Source organism: Hydra vulgaris, chromosome 03 (assembly GCF_038396675.1).
Source record: "Hydra vulgaris chromosome 03, alternate assembly HydraT2T_AEP".
NCBI classification, from domain to species: domain Eukaryota; kingdom Metazoa; phylum Cnidaria; class Hydrozoa; order Anthoathecata; family Hydridae; genus Hydra; species Hydra vulgaris.
In genome coordinates this window covers 65,570,001-65,595,367 of record NC_088922.1, presented here as the reverse complement: position 1 = coordinate 65,595,367, position 25,367 = coordinate 65,570,001, and the positions used below count along the sequence as shown (strand labels likewise).

The following is a 25,367-nucleotide window of genomic DNA, read 5'->3' as shown; positions in this document are numbered from 1 at the left end:
GGGGAGGAGGATACCCTATACCCCCGTTTGGGACGGCCCTAGTCAGCCCTAGTCGTAATAACCACTCTAACAGCAATAAAAATTAATTTTTTTTTTCTTTGATTATTAATAGCTATTCATAAAACTGTTGTCTGGAATGAGCTAATTTCAATTAGTCTATTCCAGACTGCAATTATTCTTTTATTATTCTATTATCTAACAATTATTCTAGTCAGTCATTTCCAGAAATAACTTTTATTTTGATTAACTTGGTTTTTAACAACAACCACGCTGAATAAAAGAAGCCAAAATACAAAACTTATAACAAAATTGCAAAATGTAGAGCCATTTCCAAAGCAAGAACAATAAACCAGGGGCCAATGCTATAAACAATTCGAAGTTTTTTTCGAGAAAAAAAATCTTTCGTAAAAACGCAATTTTTAAAGTAAATTATTTACACGTAAAAAAATGCGTAAACTCGAAGAATTTATCGCTATTTGTATTTTTTTCGGCCATTGCTATAAAGCATAAAACGTATACGTCACTTAAATTCACGCACTTTTTATATCCGTAATACGTCATTGATAACAACAATTTTTTTAAAAAATTTTATTAAGTAGGCCTACTAAATAAATTTTATTAGTTATTAAGTAGGCTGTGCTGTCTATTCTATTTTTATAAATATTTTTACATTCTAGTATTTGGTGTTTAAAAAAACTGTGTAAAATTAAAATAGGAACATGGATTTAATTTTTTCGGATGAAGATTTAGATTTCGAAGTTGCAGAAAATGAGCTTCGCCACTGATTGCCTCGAGAGGTTGGAGTTTAAAGCATTACTTAAAATTACTAAATTTTGATGTTTTTTTAATGATTTGTTATCGAACAAAATCAGAAATCATACTAAATATGCACAGAAATTATATTTTTGTTTTGTTTTTCAATTTCATTTTAGTTTAATGGTCGCTCTTTTAACGAAGATGTTTCTGACAACGTTTTTCGAGAGCAGTATCGAGTCCCAAGAGCTGTATTAGATTTTTTAGAAACTAGGCTTAAAGATGATTTGCAACATTATACTAAGCGAAATAAAAGCATTTCAGTACGTTTCCAGATAATGGTATTTCTTCATTTTATTGGCACAAATGTTTTTTTTCATGTTCTCAGAGACTGTCATGGAATCTCTACCAACACAATTTATCGTATTATACACAGTGTAGGAGAAGCTATTTTCAATGTTAGTGTATTAAGTTAATAAAACTATTGAAAGTTTTACGTTGTCATATAAAGTTGCTTATTATTTTTATTTTAGTAAGTAAATTAAAAACTAAGTTTAGTAAAGATAAAAATTGTTATCCTATAAGATTAGATTCGACAAGAGATCATAAAGTGGCCCAATGATTGCTCCACTCTTCCACAGAAGTTCATGGAAATCGGAGGTTTTCCGTGCGTATGTGGTGTCCTGGATGGATCTCATATACTCCTTTCTAACCCTCCTCAAGCAGATGAAGATGCTCTAATCAATCGCCATCATGTCCATAGCATAAATGCAATGGCAGTATGTGGACCCGACACATCCATATTTTATGCATCGACCAACAGTCCAGGAAGGTGGCATGATGCACATGTAAGTCTGTCACTAAGTTATATTTTACAACTGTTAGTGCACTAATGCCGGCTATTCAACTAGTACGTGACACTCTTCGGAATGTTCATATTTGAACATACTATTTGAACTATTATGATTGCTAATTTTAATGTAGCTTAGACTAACTAATATAATGTATTATAATGTAACTTACAGTAAATTTAAATATTGTGACTTTACTGCTATTAGGTTCTAAGAAATTGCAACCTATGGAAGAAGTTTGAAATTGGAGAGCTTCCATTTAATGGAGCTGTAATTTTGGCTGACTCTGCGTACCCATATCGAGAATGGTTAATTCCACCTTTTCCCGGTGATCCAGACGGAGCTCAAAAACGTTTCAACATAGCACATGAAAAACTAGAAACATAATTGAGCGATGTTTTGGAATTGTCAAAAACAGGTTTAATGCTTTGAAAACTGGAATTCGTTTGCATAAGGTCGAAGATGCCTCCAAGCTTATCATGTGTGGATTTGTTATCCATAACTTGTGTATTCGACATGGAGACAACGGTAATGACTTTGAAGAACGCGAAGAAGAACAAGCTGATGAAAATCTAGCTCAAGAAAATCAGAATGATAGAGCTTTGAATAGACGATTACAGCTACTTAACTACTTTACTTAAAAATATTGTTTAAAAATTCATAAACAATTTGTTCTAGAGCATAGGATCTATCAAAATTGTTTAGACATGGATCATAGATTTGTGTCTAAATTAGTTGAATTAAAATTGGAAAAAAATTTACACAATGATTTTTTAATAAATGCAAGAAATTTTTATAAAAAATTAGACCATAAAAATATATGTTTATATTTGTTTTTAAGTATGTATATTTTGTTTTTTTATAGAGCACGCTTAAAAAATAATAGGAGATTTGTTAACTTTATAGTTGTAATGCTTGTATCTATTTCACATCGCAACAGCATTGGTCTTAATGTTTGTGTGAAGTTTTACAGAATTTATTACTGTCAGGCAATGGTGATAAAAAAATGAAATAACAATAACAATTTCAGATTGGAGTTATTTTTTTATTGTTACTAAAAAAATGCAATTGGTCATGGTTATACAAGACAAATGTTTAAATATAGTATATATTTTTATACAATAATTTTCAAAATTTAACATAAAATTATGATGTAGCTTTTCTCTTAATGCAAGAGAATTTCCTCCTAAAACAAAAAAAAAATTTTAATGATAAAGTTATACTAAATATTACTACAAATTAATTTAAAAAATAAAAAATAAAATACCGTGTCTGTATTTACAAAATGTTGCTGGTTTGAAGGTTGCATTTTCTCATGCATTAGCTTTGTTGCTGTTGTGTAATATATTGTTAAAGCCTTTTCTTTTCGAATTTGCTGTTGCCTGAGGGCAACGTCCAATTTCAAAAGTTTAACTCTTAACTCTTGTTCTTTTTCTAATCTTTCTTTTTCTAACCCTAAAACACTTACTTTCAATTTTTTAAAACTTCCATCTACCAAGAGACTTTTTCTAGCTTGTTTTCTTTTTAAATTTTTTAATGCCCCCATTGATGGTTTATTTTGAATTGAATCTAAAATTTAATTCTAGGTGTCAAAACAAGATCAGTTAACTAAAATAATAAGAAAGGTGGTTTAGATTCCTTTAAAAATAAGAAGTTTTTGATGGTTTTGGAAATACTAGTTTTAAAAAATTAAGCACAAATTGATGTTGTCTGTTATATAATTATAAGTCTAAAACCTACAATTAACTAAATTAAACAACTGAGATTTAAAAAAAAAACAATTTATAAATTGCATTACCTTGAAGTATCTGACGACTATCACCAACAAGAGTGGTATTGTCTAAATAAGGGGAGAACATACAATCAATTCTTGCATCTAATATAAACAATTAATTTGTATAGAATTTATATAAGAATAAAATAGAACTCTATAAACTATACAATATATGTATATATATATCTATATATATATGCATATATATATGTATATATATGTGTATATATATATATATATATGTATATATATATATATATGTATATATATATATATATATATATATATATATATATATATATATATATATATATATATATATATGTATATATATGTATATATATATATATATATATATATATATATATATATATATATATATATATATATATCTTATAATACAACTAGTCTTAACCAATAAAGAAAAATATACCAGACATAGATGAAATAAAAGAAGCTGTATCAGAAGATTGTTTCAAAGTAAAGTTTACTTCTTTACTTGATGAAGAAAGGGTGGCAGTGGGAGTAGAAAGTTGGTTGGGAGTGGATGACAATGCATCATCTGTCATACAAAAAGAGATATTAAAATCAGAAACATTGATTCCAGATACATTTATTGACTTCCTGTCAAGAATGTCTAAGACAACATTATCTAATTCTGTTAGTTGTCTCCCTGCAGCACCTTTAAAAAATGTATATATATATTTGTATATATTATATATACAAAAATATTTAATTATATTTTTTTTTTTTTTTTTTTTTTTTTTTTGTTATTCACCTCCTCAAGGCCGAGAAGGCCACTACAGATGAGGAAGGCTACTTATTAGTGGTTATAACCCTCTCTCAACTCTATAACTCCGAAACACGAACCGTAGGGAACAAGGCCGCTGCGCGGAGAAACAAGTTGAGCGCGGTACTACCAGGGACGTGGTGGGGATCGAACTCGGAACCTCTCGCCTATGAAGCGAGCGCTTTACCACTACACCACTACCGCATATATGTGTGTGTGTATAAACACACACACACACACACACACACACACACACACACACATCACACACACACATACACACACATATAAATATATATATAACAAAACTATACCTGTTTTTAGACTTTTAGCAAATTTTTGCATTGTAGCTCTTCGCAAATAATCCCACTCTCTATTACGCAGCTGGTTGAAATCTTCAACTTTTGCCCCTAAACTATTTAAATGTGACATTATGTCTTCCCAAATTCTATTTCTATGCCTCATAGTAATAGATGGACCTAAAAGTAGAGTAAATAAATAATCAATATATAGTATAATATAGTTTTATATAGTAAAATACTAAATATTCTATAATAATATATTATTTTATAATTAGAATCATACCTAAAAAAGCTTACCTATATTATATATATATATATATATATATATATATATATATATATATATATATATATATATATATATATATATATATATATATATATATATATATATAATATAATGTAATTATACATATTTTTATTTAAATAGTTTGCTAATTAAAACATACTAAGCTTCCCAAGAAGAACCTCTTTGTTTTCTGTGATCTTTATTGCTAGTAACATTTTAAGTTCTTTAGACAGCATTTTATTTTGTTGTGTATTTGTGTATTATATGGCATAATTGTCGACTATATATACTTTTCTTTAGTCAAACATGAAAAATTTGTTTAACCAAAATTACTATCAAAAACCTAACAAGGAAAAACAACAAGGAACTGAATAATCGATTAAATGCAGATTTTAAGTAATTAGTTTAATTACTTATATTAAATTAGTTTAATTAAATTAAATTAGTTTAATTACCAAAATCCTTTTCAGTTTTATCTGTAAAATATCTACATAAAAACACAAACAGAGAATGTTCAATGATTTTGAAGTGCTAACGTTGTTCCAAGAATGGCCGCTAAAACTCACGAAGAAAATATCTAAAATAGAGATAAAAAATCTATCTGAATTTTTTTTTCGAAAAAACGCATTTTTTATCTGAAAAAGGGATTCCCTTGTTCGTTTAAAGCATTGGATTTAATAGCGAAGTTTTCTCAAAAACGGTATTTTTTGAATGTTTATAGCAATGGACTTTTTTTTTCTTCGCTTTTTACGGTAAAAACTTCGTGTTTTACGGAAAAAACTTCGTTTTTTATGTTTATAGCATTGGCCCCAGACAGTCTTTTAAAAAAACTTTTAAACAACTGATTTAAATAACATCAAGATTAATTAAAAAAAAAAAAATTAAAGTTGAAAAAGCAAAAGTAAAAGTAATTAACTTAAAAAAAATTTAAAATTTTTCGTAACCACAACAACTGCTTATTTTAATTTATTTAATAAAGTGAATTTAGTAAGATGGTTCACAAAAGCACACTTTCAAATTTAAAATTGTATGGTCGATTGTGAAGAAAAGTATCTGATGTTATTTTATCATGCAGATGAAATAACATCAAGTTCTTTTTAATTCAGTAAATTTTTGTTACTTTTTTTACTTTAAATTTTCAAAAATTTAAAGTAAAAAAGTTAACAAAAGTGCAAATCACAATATTTAAACAACCGGGTTTCAATCACATATTTAAAATCAGGCCAGTAGCAAGCTTTTTGTTTTTGTTTAAGAATTTAACTTTATGTAACGACATGAAGCAAACTCCAAACAATTATATATTCATGTTTATGTAAAGCTTTTCAAAAGTAAGACATCTACCAGAAAAAATCAGCGCGTATTCTGATGTGGTGTTTACGGAAACCGTGCATCATTTTAAATAGCTAATTGTTTTAAAATGTCATTGTATTAGTGTTATTCAAAAATTTAAACAACTCTGTTATTTAAACAATTAGTTTTAATAAAATGTCATCAAATCAAGATAAGAAGCGAGAAAAAATTTTGCATTTTTTCGTTGAAAATCCTGGTGTATCAAACAAAACAATTTCTAAAGAGTTGCAGGTTGCTTTGAGAACAGTGCAGAGCGTTATGAACCGATTTTAAGGACACTGGTACAATCAAAAAGAAATCAGGAAGTGGAAGAAAAAAATGTTTTGTTAGACGAGATCTTGGTAAAAAAGTGAAAGATGCCTTAGACAGAAAACCGGAGATTTCTGTTCGAACTTTAGCGAATAAATTCAAAACAAATGCTTCCACTATACAAAGAGTGAAGAGAAATTGTGGTTATAAATCTTACAAAAAGAAAAAAGTTCCTCGTCGTGAAGAAAAGCAAAAAAATGTCGTTGTTCAAAGTTGCTCTTTAAAAATCTGCCTAAAAATCTTGTTTGATTATTGACGATGAAACTTATTGTGCTGCATATTTCCGATCTCTTCCAGGACACCTTCATCTCCAGGACACCAATATTACTCAGCAATTAATTGCAAGAAACTGAGTTCCAATTATAAATGCATTGGAATGCAAAAATTTGCTAAAAAATTCTTAGTTTGGCAAGTAATTTGTGAATGTGGTGAAAGAAGCTCTTGTTTTGTGACTACGGGAACAATTAACACCAAAATATACATAAAATGCCTCAAGAAACGTCTTTTGCCGTTTTTAAGAACACACACGGATAACCCGTTATTTTGGCCCAATTTAGCATCATGCCACTACTCTGATACAACTTTAAAATGGCTTAGAGAACATAAAGTAGATTTCGTTGAAAAATACTGCAATCCACCAAATTGTCCCGAACTACGTCCTATTGAAAGATATTGGGCTCTTGTCAAAAGAAAACTAAGATTTAATGTAAAAGAAGCCAGAAACATTAAAGGTTTCAAAAAAAAATGGATTAGAGCTACCAAGAAAGTCCAGCCGAAAACCATGCAAAACCTGATGTCGAGTGTAAAACGCAAAGTGCTTGCGTTCTCACGTACAAAACTTCACAAACTTTCTTAAGTGAAATTTAAGAATATTAATATATGTACTTTCAAAATATATATAACATTCAATATCGAAATACAATAGTTAGAAAAAATATCCTTTAAAATGTCCGCGCAGATTTTTTCTGGTACATGTCTTATTGCGATAATTGGAGACTGTTAACAATAAACCTCGAAAATGTTAACTTCCCTTTCGTGTCATTAGCTTGAAAGTGACGAGTTTATAACCTTTATATACATTCTTTTAACATTTTAAACTAAATTTAAGTTCGTTAACAAGTCTCTAATGCCAAGCAATAATCTCTTATTGTTCAAAAACTATGACCATATAAATTTTGAGCAACCTGTCCAATTATTTAGGGGATTTAAAATATTATCTTTAATTAATTAATAAGTTCGTCTGACAATCAAATTTCATTCAAAAGTTCGGAGCAAAAGTTAATTTAACTCTTTTTTCGTGAATAAATAATCAAATGATGCGGACTTCAAATTTGTCGAAGAATAACGAAGAAAATTAAGTTTTTGTAAGTGACTAAAGTCTACAAGATCATTTGTATTTTTCAAACAGTATTATAATATTGTTCAAATTATTCTTGTTTTTATTTAATAATTATCAAATTAATTTTTTTTTTCAAATTTAATTTCGTCATAAACTTTTGTTTTTTTTTATTACATAAAGACATTCTTTAATACAGTGGTTGGTTTTTAATTTTTATGATTTTTTATTTTGCTAAATTTGCCGTTGTAAAATATACAAAAGGCGGGGGCAAGAAGAAGACAAAATTAGTCTTATTGCCAAGCTCCTAAATATCCGTACATAATAAAGTCATTAAAAACTTATTAAAAATTGATGATCATGTCTTTTTCTGAAGTTTGAATTTAATAAGTTTATTTTAGTTGACAATTATAGTTTTGTACTTTTTGGGAATATATCTAAAAAAATAATATACATATGTAGCTGAAATACCAAATTCTCCTGTTTTAGTACGTTATTTTAAAAAAAGAAAAATCTTTTCCTACTTTGTTATCTAAAATAACATACTAAAATAGAAGAAATATTGCACAAATAACAGAAATTTTGAACAATTTTACTTTTTTAACATATAAATAAAATGCTTTTAAAAAACATATCATCAAAATATAAATTAAACAAAATAAAAGATTTAATTTTAAATTGATTTAAATACAAGTATTGCATAGTATTATACCACGTCAGCAGCAATGTAAAAAGGTTTCATTATTTGAAAATGCGGCTATTCCTTTTTATCATCAAACCGATTAGAATTACTTAATCAACTGCATCTTTTTTTATTAATAGCTACGTACAAATGAAGCTTTTAATGTGTTGTTAAAAACTATATTAAAACTCATTTAAAGACTTTATGGTAACCAATAGTATAATGATGTCTACTTGCGTAATTTTTCAACAACTCGATTAAATTTGAAAAAGTAATTCAAGTTCTTCCAACATGAACATGACTCTCTTTATTTATGATAACTTAGCTTTAGATGATTTTCAAATAATTGAAAAAAAAGATAATTTTGTCTTAATTTTTTTTGTTGTTGTCAAAAACTTTACATTCCTTAGTTCAAGCAACTTGCTTAGCCAGAAGCCAGCAACTTTAATGACCAGCCAGTATCAGCTAGTTAACAAAGTTACTCAGCATTTAGCCATCATTTATAACTGCTAGCGAGCAAGTTTTATACTTCAGGCATGGCTTTAACCTCAAGTTATGATGATTTAAGTTATAAACCATCCGGAATTAGGATTTTTACGGTTTTAGTAATTAAAATAAAAGCGGTAGAGTATTATAAGTATAATAAAAAAATAAAGATTTAGCTGCGATAACCTGGTACCTATTTTGACAATTATGAAAAAATTGTAACAAAAAGTAATAAAGATCTAAACTAATATAAAATTATTAACAAATTAAATTATTTTTTTTGTGGCTTTACAATATGCAATTGGGTATAACTATCTTGTTTAATCACTTCTCAATCACACTCACTGATACGAGTAAATAGTAGCAAAAGAAAAAAAAAAAAAAAGCAAACGTAAAAACAGTTTTTACAGATCTTTTAAACCCAATCTCGAAAAATCTTCAACAGCCATCAATCCTTTTTTCATACGACATTCCAAGTATTCTTTGGATTGCAGGCGGCAATGGTAATTCTCTTGTTTGTTTTCTTTTAAGCAGCTCATAAATTTTTTCATAAACTCTTTGCATTCGCCATCGTGATCTAGAGGAAAACTTCCTTTTAAAGGAGGAGTCGGTTTAAAGACCTTTTGTGAAGGGTTCATAAATTTTAACCTAAAGTTGTTTGAAATCGAAAAGTTATAAAACATTGATTATGTTTCTATCTGATTGATAGAAAAATGCCATAAAAATACTGAATATATATTTTGAAAAAATATAACTAAATTGTTAATCAACCAAAAACACTAGAATTATCAACACTGAATTATAATAAAAACTCAAAACCAAGAATTAAAGGAATCACAATAAAAACTCGAAAGTTATCCTAAACAAAAGCACCCATAATTAAGAACTCAGGAGTAGAGAGAAGAGGAAAGATTAAATTTCTTTGTTGAATTCAACGAAGCGTTAAACTATTCATATACATTACAGCATATTACAACAAAATACTTTTTAAAAACAAAAATATTTGGCGCACAAGATTAACAATGTGAATATCAGATAACATTAAAACTAGTCTTACAAAAAACACACAAAAAACAATTTTTACTTTGTAATAAAATATCCAACTCATGAAACTCATGATAATATTTACAAAATTCTTAAAAAAATTCATTTTTCAAAAGTTCAAACAGATCTAGTTTAAAAATCATTTAACAAAATCCATTGCAAATCTTTTCACCCAATTAAATAGTCGCAAGATCCATTGCAAATCTTTTCATCCAATCAAATAGTCGCAAGATCCATTGCAAATCTTTTCATTCAATCAAATAGTCGCAAGATCCATCGCAAATCTTTTCATTCAATCAAATAGTCGCAAGATCCATCGCAAATCTTTTCATCCAATAAAACAGTGTATTTGTTGCTCTTGCACCCCAATACTAAGTATCAAGCTAAATAAAACAAAGATAAAAATTAAAAATAATATTGATAAACAAAATTTTTAAGTTATTTAATTGTAAAACTAATCATTTTATTTATTTTATTAATCATTTTATTTATTAATTAAAAACAATATATTAACATATTTATTTTAATTGATTTACCACCTTAAATTTTAATTCATGTAATCATCGCTTACTCTAAATTCAAAGAATTCTCGAATTATAGTTAATTTTTATTTATATTATTAACTTTTTATTTGTGATAAAATCCGTGGTGTACACTGGATTTTTAGATATTTGAATTTTGACACTTACAGACATTGTGCAAACTCAAAACTTTTGTATGTTTATGCTTATATCAAAAAATAATGTTTTGCAAAGAATTGGGGTGATTGGAGCTTGGGAACAAAAAAAACCCTAATTTTTGGGCCCACCCGGCCCTTAACGAAGGAGCAACGAGTTTATAAAATATTTTCTTTACTATTTTTATATAAATTTGTATTCATCAACAAATTTCAAATTTCATGCAATAGTCTTTTATTCTTCAAAAACTATGACCATATAAAGTTTTAACCCCCCTCAATTTGAGGGGGCTGTAAACATTGCAGGGTCATTAACACTGAACACTAAGAGATTATTGCATGAAACTTGAAATTTGTTGACAAATATGAATTTAGATAAAAGTAGTACAGAAAATATTTTATAAACTCATTGCTCCCACATTAAGGGCTGGGTGGGCCCAAAAATTGGGGGTTTTTTGTTCCCAAGCTCCAATCACCCCAATTCATTGCAAAACATTCTTTTTTGATATAAGCGTAAACATACAAAAGTTTGGAGTTTGCACTATGCCTGCAAGTGTCAAAACTCAAACATCTACAAATCCAGTGTACACCACTGAAATCTTAAAGTATTAAATTTATTAAACATGTAAAAGATTTGGATAATCAATTTTTATGACTTTATTGGAATTTTTGAGTTAATTGGACTTTATTGGAATTTTTGAGTTAACAGGCCAGCAATTAAACAAGGAGAAAAAGTTCGCATGAAAATTTTTTTTTATAAGGTTTAAAAACTGATACCTGAAATTAGTTTACAAAAACCCCATACTAGAAGCTTTTTTTATAGCATTCACCTTCCCAAGGCTGAGGGGGACCACTATAGTCAAGAAGGCCAGTCATTTTTTAAATTTTTTAGCCTAAACAAACAAAGCTGCTGCATAGAGAAATAAGTTGATGGTGTTTCTTGCATTCATTAAAATCAAAAAATTTGTCTGGAAAAGAGATAAGGCAAGTGGGTAAACATCTGGAGAATGAGAAAGAACTTAATTTTTTAAGCATTAATATTTTCAATGAATCTGAAATAAATGAAACTGGATATATAATTCTACTCTTTATACTTCCTTTTGGATAGAAATAGACGTCTGATAGAAGCACTCACAAATAGACGTCTGATAGAAGCACTCACAAATAGTATTGAAAGTTTATGTAGCAGCAATTTGATGAATAGATTTTTCTCAAGTGGTTGGAAATGTTTAAAAATGTGTTAAAGCATACTAAAAGCTGTTTTTGGATGACATCGCATAAAGAATGATTGAATATGCTAGAAACTATTTTTGAAACCTGTCTGAGGTGGGCAACCAACAAAAATATATAACATAATTTCAATGCACCAAATCTACAATAACCAATGCTTTATATACTTTATCTTTAAGGGGCTTGGCGATAAGACTGAATTTGTCTTCTTCTTGCCCCAGCCGTGTTTATACATTTTGTAAAAGTCTAATTTTGTAAAATAATTCTTTATGGCAAAATACATACATACATATCATCTCCCATTTCTAAAAAAAAATTCTAGAAAAAGAAAAGCTAAAAGATGTGAACGTTTCTCTTTATCTCATAACGTTATGTAAACTAACATTACTTAAATTGACTCAAAAAAAAATAAAAAAAAGATTTAAAAATAAAATTAAAAATATGATACTTATTTATTTGAATGTTTAAAAATAAAACTGAATGTTTAAAAATAAAACTGAATGTTTAAAAAGAAAACTGAATGTTAAAAAATAAAACTAAATGTCTAAAAATAAAACTGAATGTTTAAAAAAAAAATTGAATGTATGATCTATGGATTATACTTTTATCAGAAATTTACAAAACCATCTCGTGAACAAATCTAGTGTAGAGTTAGATCACACTTTTATTATGTGACATTAGGGTGATGTGTTTCTTTTTTTCAATATTTATTTATACTATTGCAAAGATATTTTGTATTAACTATTTATATCTTAATTACTTTTTTTAATGTTTTTAATTTTTATTTGTATTAAAATATCTTTAAGTATATAAATAAAAATTATAATAATTTAAATGAATAATAAATAAAAGAATAGCAAAGATCTCCAAATATAAAATGTAAAATAAATATAAAATATAAAATAAATATAAAATATAAAATAAATATAAAATATAAAATAAATATAAAATGTAAATACTTAAAGTACAGAAAATATAAAATGTAAATACTTAAAGTACAGAAAATATAAAATGTAAATACTTAAAGTACAGAAAATATAAAATGTAAATACTTAAACTACAGAAAATATAAAATGTAAATACTTAAAGTACAGAAAATAAATATAAAATGTAAATACTTAAAGTACAGAAAATAAATATAAAATGTAAATACTTAAAGTACAGAAAATAAATATAAAATGTAAATACTTAAAGTACAGAAAATAAATATAAAATGTAAATACTTAAAGTACAGAAAATAAATATAAAATGTAAATACTTAAAGTACAGAAAATAAATATAAAATGTAAATACTTAAAGTACAGAAAATAAATATAAAATGTAAATACTTAAAGTACAGAAAATAAATATAAAATGTAAATACTTAAAGTACAGAAAATAAATATAAAATGTAAATACTTAAAGTACAGAAAATAAATATAAAATGTAAATACTTAAAGTACAGAAAATAAATATAAAATGTAAATACTTAAAGTACAGAAAATAAATATAAAATGTAAATACTTAAAGTACAGAAAATAAATATAAAATGTAAGTACTTAAAGTACAGAAAATATAAAATGTAAATACTTAAAGTACAGAAAATATAAAATGTAAATACTTAAAGTACAGAAAATATAAAATGTAAATACTTAAAGTACAGAAAATATAAAATGTAAATACTTAAAGTACCGAAAATATAAAATGTAAATACTTAAAGTACAGAAAATATAAAATGTAAATACTTAAAGTACAGAAAATATAAAATGTAAATACTTAAAGTACAGAAAATATAAAATGTAAATACTTAAAGTACAGAAAATAAATATAAAATGTAAATACTTAAAGTACAGAAAATAAATATAAAATGTAAATACTTAAAGTACAGAAAATAAATATAAAATGTAAATACTTAAAGTACAGAAAATAAATATAAAATGTAAATACTTAAAGTACAGAAAATAAATATAAAATGTAAATACTTAAAGTACAGAAAATAAATATAAAATGTAAATACTTAAAGTACAGAAAATATAAAATGTAAATACTTAAAGTACAGAAAATAAGGAAAACCTCTTCATTAGATTAGTAAAACTATCTGGTCCACATATTGCAATTAAACATTCTTTATCCAAAAGAAAAGGAATTATTTGCTTTTTAGGTTCTGAACATCCTTCATCAGGTTCTAAAGTTAGGGGAATCTTTGGCGGTTCTATCATCTCGTTTAAAAAAATCCTCAGCATTTCTTCATTTATTTTTCCACATAGACCAGACCAATTAACAGTGGGTTCACTTAGCACATAAGTAGCAAAGAATCTGGTAAATGATATAATAAAAAAAAGTTTAAAATTTATCAGTTGTACACAATGAAATTCAGCACCTTTTAATCTTTAACTACTCAAAAACTACTTGACAAAATTTTTTATTTTTTTGCACATGGAAGCTAATGTGTCGTTGTTTGATTGTAATGGTAATAAGTATTGGCTATCATTGCTATCGGATTAAAATAAGTAAACAAATAATAAATCGAAAAAAAGGGCAGCAATATTTTTATCAGTTAAAAATAAGATAGTAGTTGCCAAAAAAATCAAGTAATTAAAACTGAAATATTTGCTTCTATTTCAGGCAAATATTTCAGGCAATATATTGGCAAAAATGTGTTCCTTATTTGGCAAGTAATCTGCTCTTGTGGTTTAAAAAGTACACCATACATTACTTGTAAAACTTTGAACGCAGATTTATATAAAAAAATTTATATAAAAAAATTTATATAAAAGAATGCTTAAAGAAATGCCTTTTGCTATTTATTAAAAGCATGTATTTATAAAAGTCCACAATATTTTGGCCTGATTTGGCTATTCACCAAGTGAATAGTGTAAGTAGTGTAAAATTTTTTCCTAAGGAATCCTCCAAATTGTCCTGAGCAATGAATTATTGAAAGTTATTGGTCAATTATAAAAGGAATCTTATTAAAAAGCAAGATATTAGCTATAAATAAAAAAGATTTTAAGAAAAAATGGATAACCGCCACAAAAAAGTAACTCAAAGCAAGATCCAGCAGATGATGTCAAGTACTCGCAAAGATATTCGGTTTCTATCTAAGCATCCGATAAAAAATGTAAAAAATTATTGAAATAAATAATGCAATTAGCTTCATTGTGTCAAAAAATTACAAAAATCTGTTAAGTAGTTTTCGTGTAATTAACAGTTAAAGGATGAAAAATTAAAAGTTAAATATAAAAATAAAATTTGTAGTTAAAAAATTAATTTAAAAAGATAAGTATATATATATATATATATATATATATATATATATATATATATATATATACATATATATATATATACATATATATATATACATATATATATATACATATACATATATATACATATATATATATATATATATATATATATATATATATATATATATATATATACATATATACATACATATGTAAATGCAGCATTAGACCCACACTGATGATGTCATGCTAAAAGAGGTAGGTACATACATCGACTATCTTAAAACCTGCCGCCGCTAGGAGTGCTGCTACATTGACTGAGATGTAGCAGCACCCCTAGCTTAAAATTTAGCTAAAAACTCTCTTTCAGTAAGTTTCAAAATAGTAAAAGTAAAGATACTAAGTTTTATCATAGTTTTCAAAAAAATACTTTTTGAAAAAAAAAAACTTTAGATTGCCTTATCAAGATGTTACAAAGTACTTTATGACCGTCACAATGAGTTTATTTTTCATTAACGAGTTCTTGACTTTAGTAGAAAAAGTTTAAGCGTGAATGATTTTATTATTTAAATAATTAATTTTACTATTATTAAGTAAACAATCAATTTCCTTTGTTTCATTTGCAGTTTGTTTACTCATTATATTCCTATTATTAAAGTATTTCTTATTTCTTTATTAAAATATAAGAAATAATTTTTTGTTAAGAAATAAAAACTTTTAACTAAAGGGTAATTTTTTAATAAAAAAACTGTTTATAGTTTGCACTTCAACGTTTTTGTTTATTTGATTTTGCGCTTTTTTTAAAGAGAGAGACAGAAAAACATTGGAGGTAAAAGAAAGAAAGAGAAGTTATTAAAGGAGTTATTAACACAAAGAAAAGAAAACAAAATCAAGCGATTTATTATCAACTACAATAAAAGAAAATTTTATTGTAGTTACTAATAAAAATTATTTTTTGAACCTATGTTGAGAACAGGGAGCATTAATCATTAAAAATTTAATAAAACAATTAAGTATAAATAAATATAGCAGCCAGCCTTTTTTGCTTATTCCAAAAACAAACCTATTATCAAAAATCCATAATTGAGAACTTTGATAATGTTATTAAGTGCATTTTTTAAACACAATTTATATGGTTTTATAATCATTTATTTTTTTTCTTTTTAAAGTCATTGATTACGTTGTTTTATTTGGCGCCTTTTAATATTAGATTTTTCATTACGACCATCCAGACAAAAAAACATAAAAATACTTGTAAAACTTCAAGTGAAACTATGAAGCTTAGCATATAAATCAATATGTGCTAGGCGATTAGGCGATTTTGTGACGATTTGTTACGAGGGAGGAGCGGGGGGGTGGGGGTGGGGGTGGTGATTGTCTCCAATTTTGTGACGCAACATTTAAAAAAAAAAGTTTTAACAGTTGTAACAGTTTATGTGCAGTGCAAGTTCTCTGCTTTGACTTTATATGGTCTAACTTTATCTAGTTGGTGCACAAATGTACAGCAACAAAAAAATCAACCAGATGTGGAATCCACTCGGCCATGCTAACATTGGTAGGTTTGGTAAATTAAATGTTACGATGCATTACTAGGTGAGGGCGGGGGGGCGGGGCGTGTGGATTGAGAGGAGGGGGTCAAAAATTGCAAGACGTAATTTATGGATGACCCCATATATATATATATATATATATATATATATATATATATATATATATATATATATATATATATATATATATATATATATATATATATATATATATATATATATGCATATACATATATATATATATATATATATATATATATATATATATATATATATATATATGCATATATATATATTTATATATATATAACTAACCTAATATATATATATATATATATATATATATATATATATATATATATATATATATATATATGCATATATATATATGCATATATATATATTTATATATATATAACTAACCTTTTTTGAAATCTACAAACAGCACTGTCAATTTGATCTTTCCATAAAATATCTTGAACTGTTCTGTTAGCAAACAATAGTTTTACCGTACTAAAAATAATGTCATATATAAACAAATAATAAGACATTTATATTACCATATATAAACCATAATAACATGTTAATATACTATATATACCATAAATAAAACCATAAGTAACATAACAACATGTTAATATACCATATATACCATAAACAATACCATAAATAACATCATATATAAATATATAAATTGTATAAATATATAAACATTACATTAAATATTGTTAACATTTCAAATTTAAATATAAGTTAAAGTATAAAATAGCTTTGAATTAAAAAAAAAAAGAATAAAAAAATAACAAAAATAAAGTAAAAAAACTAGACTAACCAATCTTTAGTGTGCACTAAAAAATGGTTTATCAACCGAATCATTGGGGTTAACCCTATAATAAAATATAAATCGCAGTCATTGATAAAAAATACTCAATTTTATTAAAAATATATAGTTACATTTATATACGTTACATTTTGTCCTACAACAGATTAACTTATTACTACAGCCCTATCAAGTCAAATTGACCAGCTGGTAGGTAAGCAATAGTCAAGAATTATTTTTCGCTTGCATTGAAAAAACATTAATTTTTAATTAATTTTTTCTTTTTTATACAAAATTTTACTCAAAAATTAAATTTCTAAATAAACTCTTTTATGGATATAATATCCCACATTATAATAATACAATATTACCAATAGAGTTAATCAATAATACTTAACTTAACCAATAATATAAATTTAAGTTTTAAAAGAAACATTTTTAAAATAAAAAAATCTATGTGATTGTCAATAACTACAAATTATATTTGGAATTGTAATACAATTTTAGCAGAATTTCAATAACCAATTTGAAGTATCCAGCTTGTCCTTAACTTTAACAGATTGTTAGTTTCTGTTCTATAGGGCAGCACCAGCAGTTAAACAAAAGAAATTACCTGTACCAGCAGCAATAAGATATACTAATGATGTAAGTTTTAAATGCTGTTTAGGAAAGCTTCCTAAGCTCTCACTCACAGATAAATATTCCCCTAAAACAAGAAATATATAAAATAATATATATTTTATCAAGATATACACACACACACACACACACACACACACACACACACACACACACACACACACACACACACACACACACACACACATATATATACATACATTCATATACATCTATATAAAGTACTGGTCAAAATTATAGCACAAATGTGAAATAAAAATTGAATGATAAAAATTTGATGCAGGGTTGAATGAAAAGTTATAATTATTTTTTTATCTGAAGAATAACATTTTACTTTTTACAAAAATGAATGAAAATTGAAAATATATTTAAAGTTAACATGTTTTAAAGTTCACTTAGGAATAATACAGAAAAATAAGCTGCTCAAAATTATATCAAATAGTAATAATTTTGGATAAAAAAAACAACATTAGAACTTGTTGTAATATGAAGAAATGTCAGATCTTTTAGCTCTAAAAATTTGAGAAATATGATCTGGAACAGAATTTACCAATTTAATGCAAAGATCAATTGAAGTCTTAAAAGTCCTAATTGCCTTGAATTGCATCCTTTAGGTCATTTGTGTTGCTTATGTTGTAATTCTCGAGTTTTTGGTCAATAATTGACCAAAGATTATTTAAATCAGATTAGCATCTAGTGAAGTGGGTAGCCATTCTAGGAGCCAAATATTCTTTGTTGCAAACTACTCCAGAGTTTTTTTTGCTGTGACACAGTGCATTGTCTCACATGCGGTAGTGGTGTAGTGGTAAGAGCGCTCGTTTTGTAAGCGAGAGGTTCGGAGTTCGACTCCCACCACGTCCCTGGAAGTACCGCGCTCAACTTAGTTTCTCCGCGCAGCGGCCTTGGTCGGCAAGGTTCGTGTTTCGGAGTTAAAGAGTTGAGAGAGGGTTGCACCACGAATAACAACTAAAAAAAAATACTAAAAAAACATTTAAAAAAAAAAAAAAAAATGAGTAGCCTCCTCGACTGTAGTGGCCCCCCTCGGGCCTTGGGGAGGTTAATAATCTAAAAAAAAAAAAAAAAAAAAAAAAAAAAAACATAAAATAACAATCTTCAGCTCAGAATCAAAAAGAGTTTCCATATAGTCAGGTAATTCAGCAATAACTTCTAAATAACAAAAAGCATTCAAACAACCTTTGTAAAACTTCAATAAACCTATTCCATTTGCAAAAAAACATCCCCATACAGAAATAGTTCCACCACCAGCTTGTGCTCTTGTTGTAAAATTAAATAGTAAATCTTTTTCATTATGAAGACGACATACAAACTTATGATTCTTTCTACTTATGACTTCAAAATGTGATTCTCCGCTAAATACCACATGATGCTATTGATTTCGAGTCCGATCAACAAGTGAGTTTTTACAAGTGAGTCTCTTCTTTTTCTGAGCCTTATTTTGATAACAACATCCTTTCTGTGTGTAACTATTCAACCCTTTTTCTAACAAATGACGACAAACTGTTCTTGCACTAATGGTTTTTTCTTTTGCAGCATTCATCTCCATAGCAATTTTTCTGCTTGAATCAGTACGATTTTTTTTAGCAAGTGTCACTATATAGCAGTCTTCTGTAGAATTAGTGCACCTACAACATCTTTGACCTGGTTGATTTTTCATTGATAAACTTAATTTAATTTTATCAGCAATATTATAGACTAATTTTATGGAAGTTTAGCAATATCAGCAATCTTAAATTGCAGTTGAAATAAGTTTTTTACAAGTTGTTGCCGCTTAGAGCTAACTGCTTTGCGACCCATTGCATGAATTTTGTTTTAACTTTAAATTACTGAAAAAACTTTGAAAAATTATAGGGTTTGCTATTTTAAATAATTAATTATGATGCTAATAAATAAATAAAATATCATACACAACAATGCATCAATGCATTTAATCATTCACACTGTAATTACGAATGAAAGTAAGTGTGCTATAAATTTGATAAACATTTTTTGTATATGTGTGTAAAATTGTTCATTTCTAAGATGAATAATGAACAAAATTTTTAATTTTATGTGCACATTTTCAACAACTGATGTAAACACATTTCAAAAATACAGTAGGGGACACCGGGGTTAGTTGGAACATTTTTTTTTATTTGTGAACCTATGGCCAAAATGCAAATATTTTTTGAAATTTTTTTTATTGCCTTAATACTAATTACTAAAGCACACAATATTCACTAATAATAATTAAATTTAGTTATGCAGTTTTTAATATATCTTTGATTAGAGAGCTGTAAAAAAATGTTCCAACAAACCCTGCCATTGGGCATTGCCATTGCTAGTTGGAACAGACATTGGGGTTAGTTGAAACATAATATGAAAGTTTAAAATACGGCATGTTTAATAATAAAAAATGCACTTTAATATAACACAAGTATATTATATATCATATATTAAAAAAATAATTTAAATTTAAACAAACTTTTTTGAAAAACTAAATAAAAAAACATTTAAAATGTTTAAGTTTTAAACTCACAAACATGGATTTGTAAAGAGTTGAAAACCATCGTTTTTAAGAATTCAATTGATATTAAAAAGCTGCAAACAACGGCTTGTGTTCAAAATAATAAAGAACGCCGCTGTCAACGACGTGCGGTAGCAAGATTAAAATAAATGAAAACACATGCTAAAGAATAAGATCCTTGATTTAAACTCTAATTTAGTATGCCAGTATGGATAATTATAAAATAACTATAACCGATAATAGAAGAATTATAATTGAAAACAAAAACGTTCCAACAAACCCCAATCACAACGTTCCAACAAACCCCCATTAAACCAGTGCATTCTTAAACAATTTAATTTAGGTATCCCATGCACAAAACCCTATAAAAAGCACATTAAAAGAAAGCCCACAAAAATACTACTTAGATGTTATCAAACTATTTTATTATCTTTTATAATATATGATTACAATTAATAATACAAAAATCACAAAAAGTTACTTTCATGTGTACAATTCTCTAAAATCTTGAGCAGCAACTTAATTTTCACAGTTTATTTTATCCAACAACAAAATAGTATGTATTTTAGTTCTTGAAACCTTCGTTTCTTGTTTGTAATAATAAACTGCACGTTAGTTGGCACAAAAGTTTAATGTTTCAATTAACCGCATGTTCTGACTAACCCTGGTATATATATATATATATATATATATATATATATATATATATATATATATATATATATATATATATATATATATATATATATACACATATATATATATACATATATATATATAATACACTTTTCCATCTATTGTTTTGAAATTGTTTTTTTATCAGTAAAAAATACTTAGTTTCAAAATTTTAAAAACCTTATGAAAAAATTAAAAATTTATCTATAGTAAATAATAAGCTTAAACTGAGAGAAATCTAGTGAAATTACCAACAAAAAAAGGTTTTTATCTATAAAACAACAGTTTTTTACATAAGTAAAAAAAAATATATTTTGCTATAGATTGGTTATGTTTCAAAAACTTTGTTTGCAACTGTGACAACAATACTTTAAAATTAGCAAGTTTTCAAGAAAGTTTTTGATTTATATTGAATGCTGAGCATTCGTCGAGAAAATTCTAGAACTGCTAGAATTGTCTAGAAAATTGTCCAGGATTGTCTAGAACTGCTAAGATTGTCATTGTAGAGTGAGGGTCTAGAATCTTGAAGGTAAGTTGATTAATGAGTTTTTTCCTCAGACCTGATTTATATTGTAGAACTTTAATGATTCAGATGTATGCAATTCAATTTAAGAAGTTTCAATTTAACAACTAACAAATTTTCTATATATAACAACTAACAAATTTTCTATATATAACAACTAACAAATTTTCTATATATAACAACTAACAAATTTTCTATATATAACAACTAAAAAATTTTCTATATATAACAACTAACAAACTTTCTATATATACTGATGTCCAAAAAAAATGTTATATGTTAATATTATACCCTGTATTAAATGATATGATACCAAAAAAAAGGAACAAGATTCCTAAAAGGATTTACAGTCCACATTGAGTTAGTTGAAAAATACAATTTTAATTTATGTAGATTGCTATTTGTGGGGGCTTATAAAATAAATGTTAGATTTGGGGAGACAGTACCTATGTTTTAGACATCGACAATAGCAAAAAATATTTTAGTTAAAATCATTTTTAATCTTGCTATTAATTTACACATAAGAAATTCTTATTTTCTCTAACTGTAATGGAGATACTAAGTAAATTTTTAAAACCTTTTAGAAATCCCCTTTCTCTCTAACTATTGAGAGCACCAAGTACTAAGTCCTCATGTGATTAAAAACTGTTAGTAAAATATTGTTCTTATAAAGTATATTTATTCATGTGTCTATTTATTTATCGTTCATTATTTAATTAAAAGCCCCTAGATATAGTTAGTTCAGTATGTTTTTATCAATGACATTTTATGCTAAGTAAGCAAATTTTATTGTCATTACTTAATAATAAATTTACAAGCATATTTTAAACAACAACCTTCTTTTCGAGTTGTTATATGCGGACTTAAAACACCATCAGGATAATTTTTCACCATTAAATATATTACTCCATCTTCTTCAGATGCACTATCGTCAACAATCAAAGATGGGATAACCGCAGTGTAACTGCGACGCACTTCTACACCTTTAAAAAAAATATATTTTTGGTCTAAAGAATGAACAAGCATTTAAAATTTTCAGTCTAAAGAATGAACAAACATTTAAGCGAACATTAAAAAAAAAAAATCTTTTTTTTCCAATGTAAAAAACTTTTATTCTGTGTTATTGCTGCTTTTATAAAACAGTAAAGTAACAAAGTCTACCAAAAAGAATGACAGCTAAAAAAATAGTTTTTAAGATAATAAGAGTTGAAAAAATAATTATAATGAATATTTATAACATCTTTATGTATCTATATATTTAATATAGACACACTTATACATACAGATATAGTTTTTAAACTTATTATATCAAATAAAATGGTACAAAACAATTTCAACATTTATTATAAACAGCCTAATACATATAACAAATTTATAATACAAAATAAAAAATTATATTACTTAAATAAAATTTAAATTAAAATTTTTCTTTAGGTAACTTTTAGAAGTTATTTTTAGTATTATTTATTATCAACAAAAAAAAAATTATTTTTATTATAATTTATATTATTACAAATACTCATTAAAAATTATTAAAAAATATGCTTATTAACATTATAAAAAAAAAATTAATATTTAATTACTTAAAGTATTTTCATGTGTTTTGCAATTAAAAGATTTTCAATTAGTAAAATTATTACATGAATTAAAAAATTAATTCAGTATGGAAATGAATTCAAAAATTAATTCAGTATGTAAATGAATTCAAAAATAATTCAGTATGTAAATGAATTCAAAAATTAATTCAGTATGTAAATACTGTAAATTTTTTAAAATGTTTTCCAATTAAAAGAATTTTAATTTAAAAAATTATCAATATAATTGGCTTTAATTAATATTATTGAATAATTAGAAATCCCAAAAAATTAATTTTAATTACAACTGGAATGTTGTAATTAATCAAGATGTAACAACTTTTATTGATCTAGATATTACTGGATAATTAACCTTATTACTGGATAATTAACCTTATTACTGGATAATTAACCTTATTACTGGATAATTAACCTTATTACTGGATAATAAACCTTATTACTGGATAATAAACCTTATTACTGGATAATAAACCTTATTACTGGATAATTAACCTTATTACTGGATAATTAACCTTATTACTGGATAATTAACCTTAATTGATAACTTCTTATATACCACAATTTAGTCATAAAAAAGTTCTAAAGCCTGGAAAAAACTAAAAATAAATAAAATACCTTCAATATCTTCTTTTAGAATAACATGATGACCTATAGCACATTGATAAAGCACATTATCTGGAAGTTTAAGTTTAATGAGTTTTGTGTTATGAGTAACTTTTTCTATGGAAATAATCTGGCAGTTTCGAAACTTTAATTCTAAATAAAAATATGTTTAATTCGTTAAATTTAAAAAAAAGCAAAAAAAAACTATTAGAGTATATAAATTACTTAAATAACATTGAAAAGATTGGTCAAAAATTACCTTTTTCATTTACATTTTTAAGTGAATTATGGCCAGCCTTTTCAAGACCAATCTTCACCCATGTTATATTTCTTTCTTTCTTGGTAAGTACAATTTCAATTTTACTTGTTGATACAGACTTTACTTGTAAAAAATAAAATATTTTATTGATTATTACTTTAGGGAAATGAATTTAAACTCTGCATAAAACTGATTTGTAAAAAAAACTTTGACAAGCAAAAGATAAATATCAAATGTTTGAAAGAGTTAACTAATTTATGCAACAATTAAACTAATTTATGCAACAATTAAAGAAAAAAAAAGGACCCACACAACCTGCCTAAATAAAAAAACCTCTATAAAGCTTATATAAGATTATAAGTCTACAGATTTTTAAAAAAAAAAAAAGTTGTGGTTGTATTTAAATCAAAAAATATAAATGAGTCTATAAATTACCCAACAACGTAAATTAAAAAGTATATATATAAATGACCCAACATCATAAATTTAAAAAAATTAACAATTGAGCTACTCAACAACATAAATTAACTAAATTATATATAAATGACCCAACAACATAATTTAAAAAATATATATATATATGAGCTACTCAATTAAATAAATTAGGAAAAATAAATGAGCAAACAGCATAAATTTAAAAAAAAATTGCTTTATTTTAAAATTTTCTATATTTAAATTTGTTTAAAAATTAAAAATTTTTTTTATAATAAACTTTGACTTATTTTTTTATAATTCTAAATTTTCTTAAATGCCTGAAAATTATTCAACCAAATGACATCATTGTATTCTTTTTTAAGTTCCGTATAAAGTATTCTGCTATTTAAATAATTCTTCAACAATATATTTGTTGCACAGCCTAACAACTTTGAAAATAAATCTTATTATAGCTATTATAGCTATTATTATAGCTCTTATTATAACGATTCTGTTGTTTAGAATGTTCGCAATCGCATTCGAAAAGGAAACAAAGTAATAACGTCAACATTTATTAAATGGAAAGTTATTATTCTAATTTATTATTATTTCAAATTATTCTTGTGTTATTTTTTTAAGGTTAAAAAAACGTAATTTAAAAAATAA

At 25.7% G+C, this 25,367-nt stretch overlaps 3 protein-coding genes across 5 annotated transcripts in view; 1 reads left to right on the top strand and 2 right to left on the bottom strand.

The window, feature by feature from the left end:
• Window positions 1-624: 624 nt before the first annotated feature.
• Window positions 625-1,991, top strand: LOC136078845 (putative nuclease HARBI1). The gene is made up of 4 exons (XM_065794660.1): window positions 625-797; window positions 933-1,211; window positions 1,344-1,601; window positions 1,812-1,991. Exons 2-4 carry the CDS (start codon window positions 1,092-1,094, stop codon window positions 1,989-1,991), a joined length of 558 nt encoding a protein of 185 aa, XP_065650732.1. The 5' UTR covers window positions 625-797; window positions 933-1,091.
• Window positions 1,992-2,698: 707 nt separating this feature from the next.
• LOC136077812 (uncharacterized) lies at window positions 2,699-5,314 on the bottom strand. 2 transcript variants are annotated; one of them, XM_065791969.1, is made up of 7 exons: window positions 5,215-5,314; window positions 4,920-5,102; window positions 4,483-4,647; window positions 3,812-4,060; window positions 3,403-3,444; window positions 2,872-3,173; window positions 2,699-2,790 (listed from the first exon to the last, which is right to left on the bottom strand). In XM_065791969.1, exons 2-7 carry the CDS (start codon window positions 4,993-4,995, stop codon window positions 2,770-2,772), a joined length of 855 nt encoding a protein of 284 aa, XP_065648041.1. In that variant the 5' UTR covers window positions 4,996-5,102; window positions 5,215-5,314; the 3' UTR covers window positions 2,699-2,769. The 2 variants fall into 2 exon arrangements, with proteins under 2 accessions (XP_065648041.1, XP_065648042.1); XM_065791970.1 differs by lacking the exon at window positions 4,920-5,102.
• Window positions 5,315-9,839: 4,525 nt separating this feature from the next.
• Window positions 9,840-25,367, bottom strand: part of LOC100214886 (cytochrome b5 reductase 4) — a 42,825-nt gene continuing 27,297 nt past the window's right edge. For both annotated transcript variants that reach the window (XM_065794007.1, XM_065794008.1), the window contains 8 exons: window positions 24,288-24,410; window positions 24,041-24,181; window positions 22,667-22,813; window positions 18,083-18,175; window positions 17,482-17,536; window positions 17,073-17,162; window positions 13,925-14,167; window positions 9,840-10,349 (listed from right to left, as the gene is read on the bottom strand). In XM_065794007.1, the coding sequence (XP_065650079.1) occupies window positions 10,295-10,349; window positions 13,925-14,167; window positions 17,073-17,162; window positions 17,482-17,536; window positions 18,083-18,175; window positions 22,667-22,813; window positions 24,041-24,181; window positions 24,288-24,410 (947 nt within the window). In that variant the 3' untranslated portion in view covers window positions 9,840-10,294. The remainder of the gene's footprint in view (window positions 10,350-13,924; window positions 14,168-17,072; window positions 17,163-17,481; window positions 17,537-18,082; window positions 18,176-22,666; window positions 22,814-24,040; window positions 24,182-24,287; window positions 24,411-25,367) is intronic.

Bases quoted from the DNA above. Each gene is read 5' to 3' on its own strand.
- LOC136078845 (XM_065794660.1), top strand. From the start codon at position 1,092: ATGGTATTTCTTCATTTTATTGGCACAAATGTTTTTTTTCATGTTCTC. The intron at 1,212-1,343 runs GTTAGTGTATTA...CTATAAGATTAG, and splicing joins TAGGAGAAGCTATTTTCAAT to ATTCGACAAGAGATCATAAA. The intron at 1,602-1,811 runs GTAAGTCTGTCA...TACTGCTATTAG, and splicing joins GAAGGTGGCATGATGCACAT to GTTCTAAGAAATTGCAACCT.
- LOC136077812 (XM_065791969.1), bottom strand. From the start codon at position 4,995: ATGCTGTCTAAAGAACTTAAAATGTTACTAGCAATAAAGATCACAGAA. The intron at 3,174-3,402 runs GTAATGCAATTT...ATTAAATTTTAG, and splicing joins TAGTCGTCAGATACTTCAAG to ATTCAATTCAAAATAAACCA. The intron at 2,791-2,871 runs GTATTTTATTTT...TTTTTGTTTTAG, and splicing joins ATTTTGTAAATACAGACACG to GAGGAAATTCTCTTGCATTA.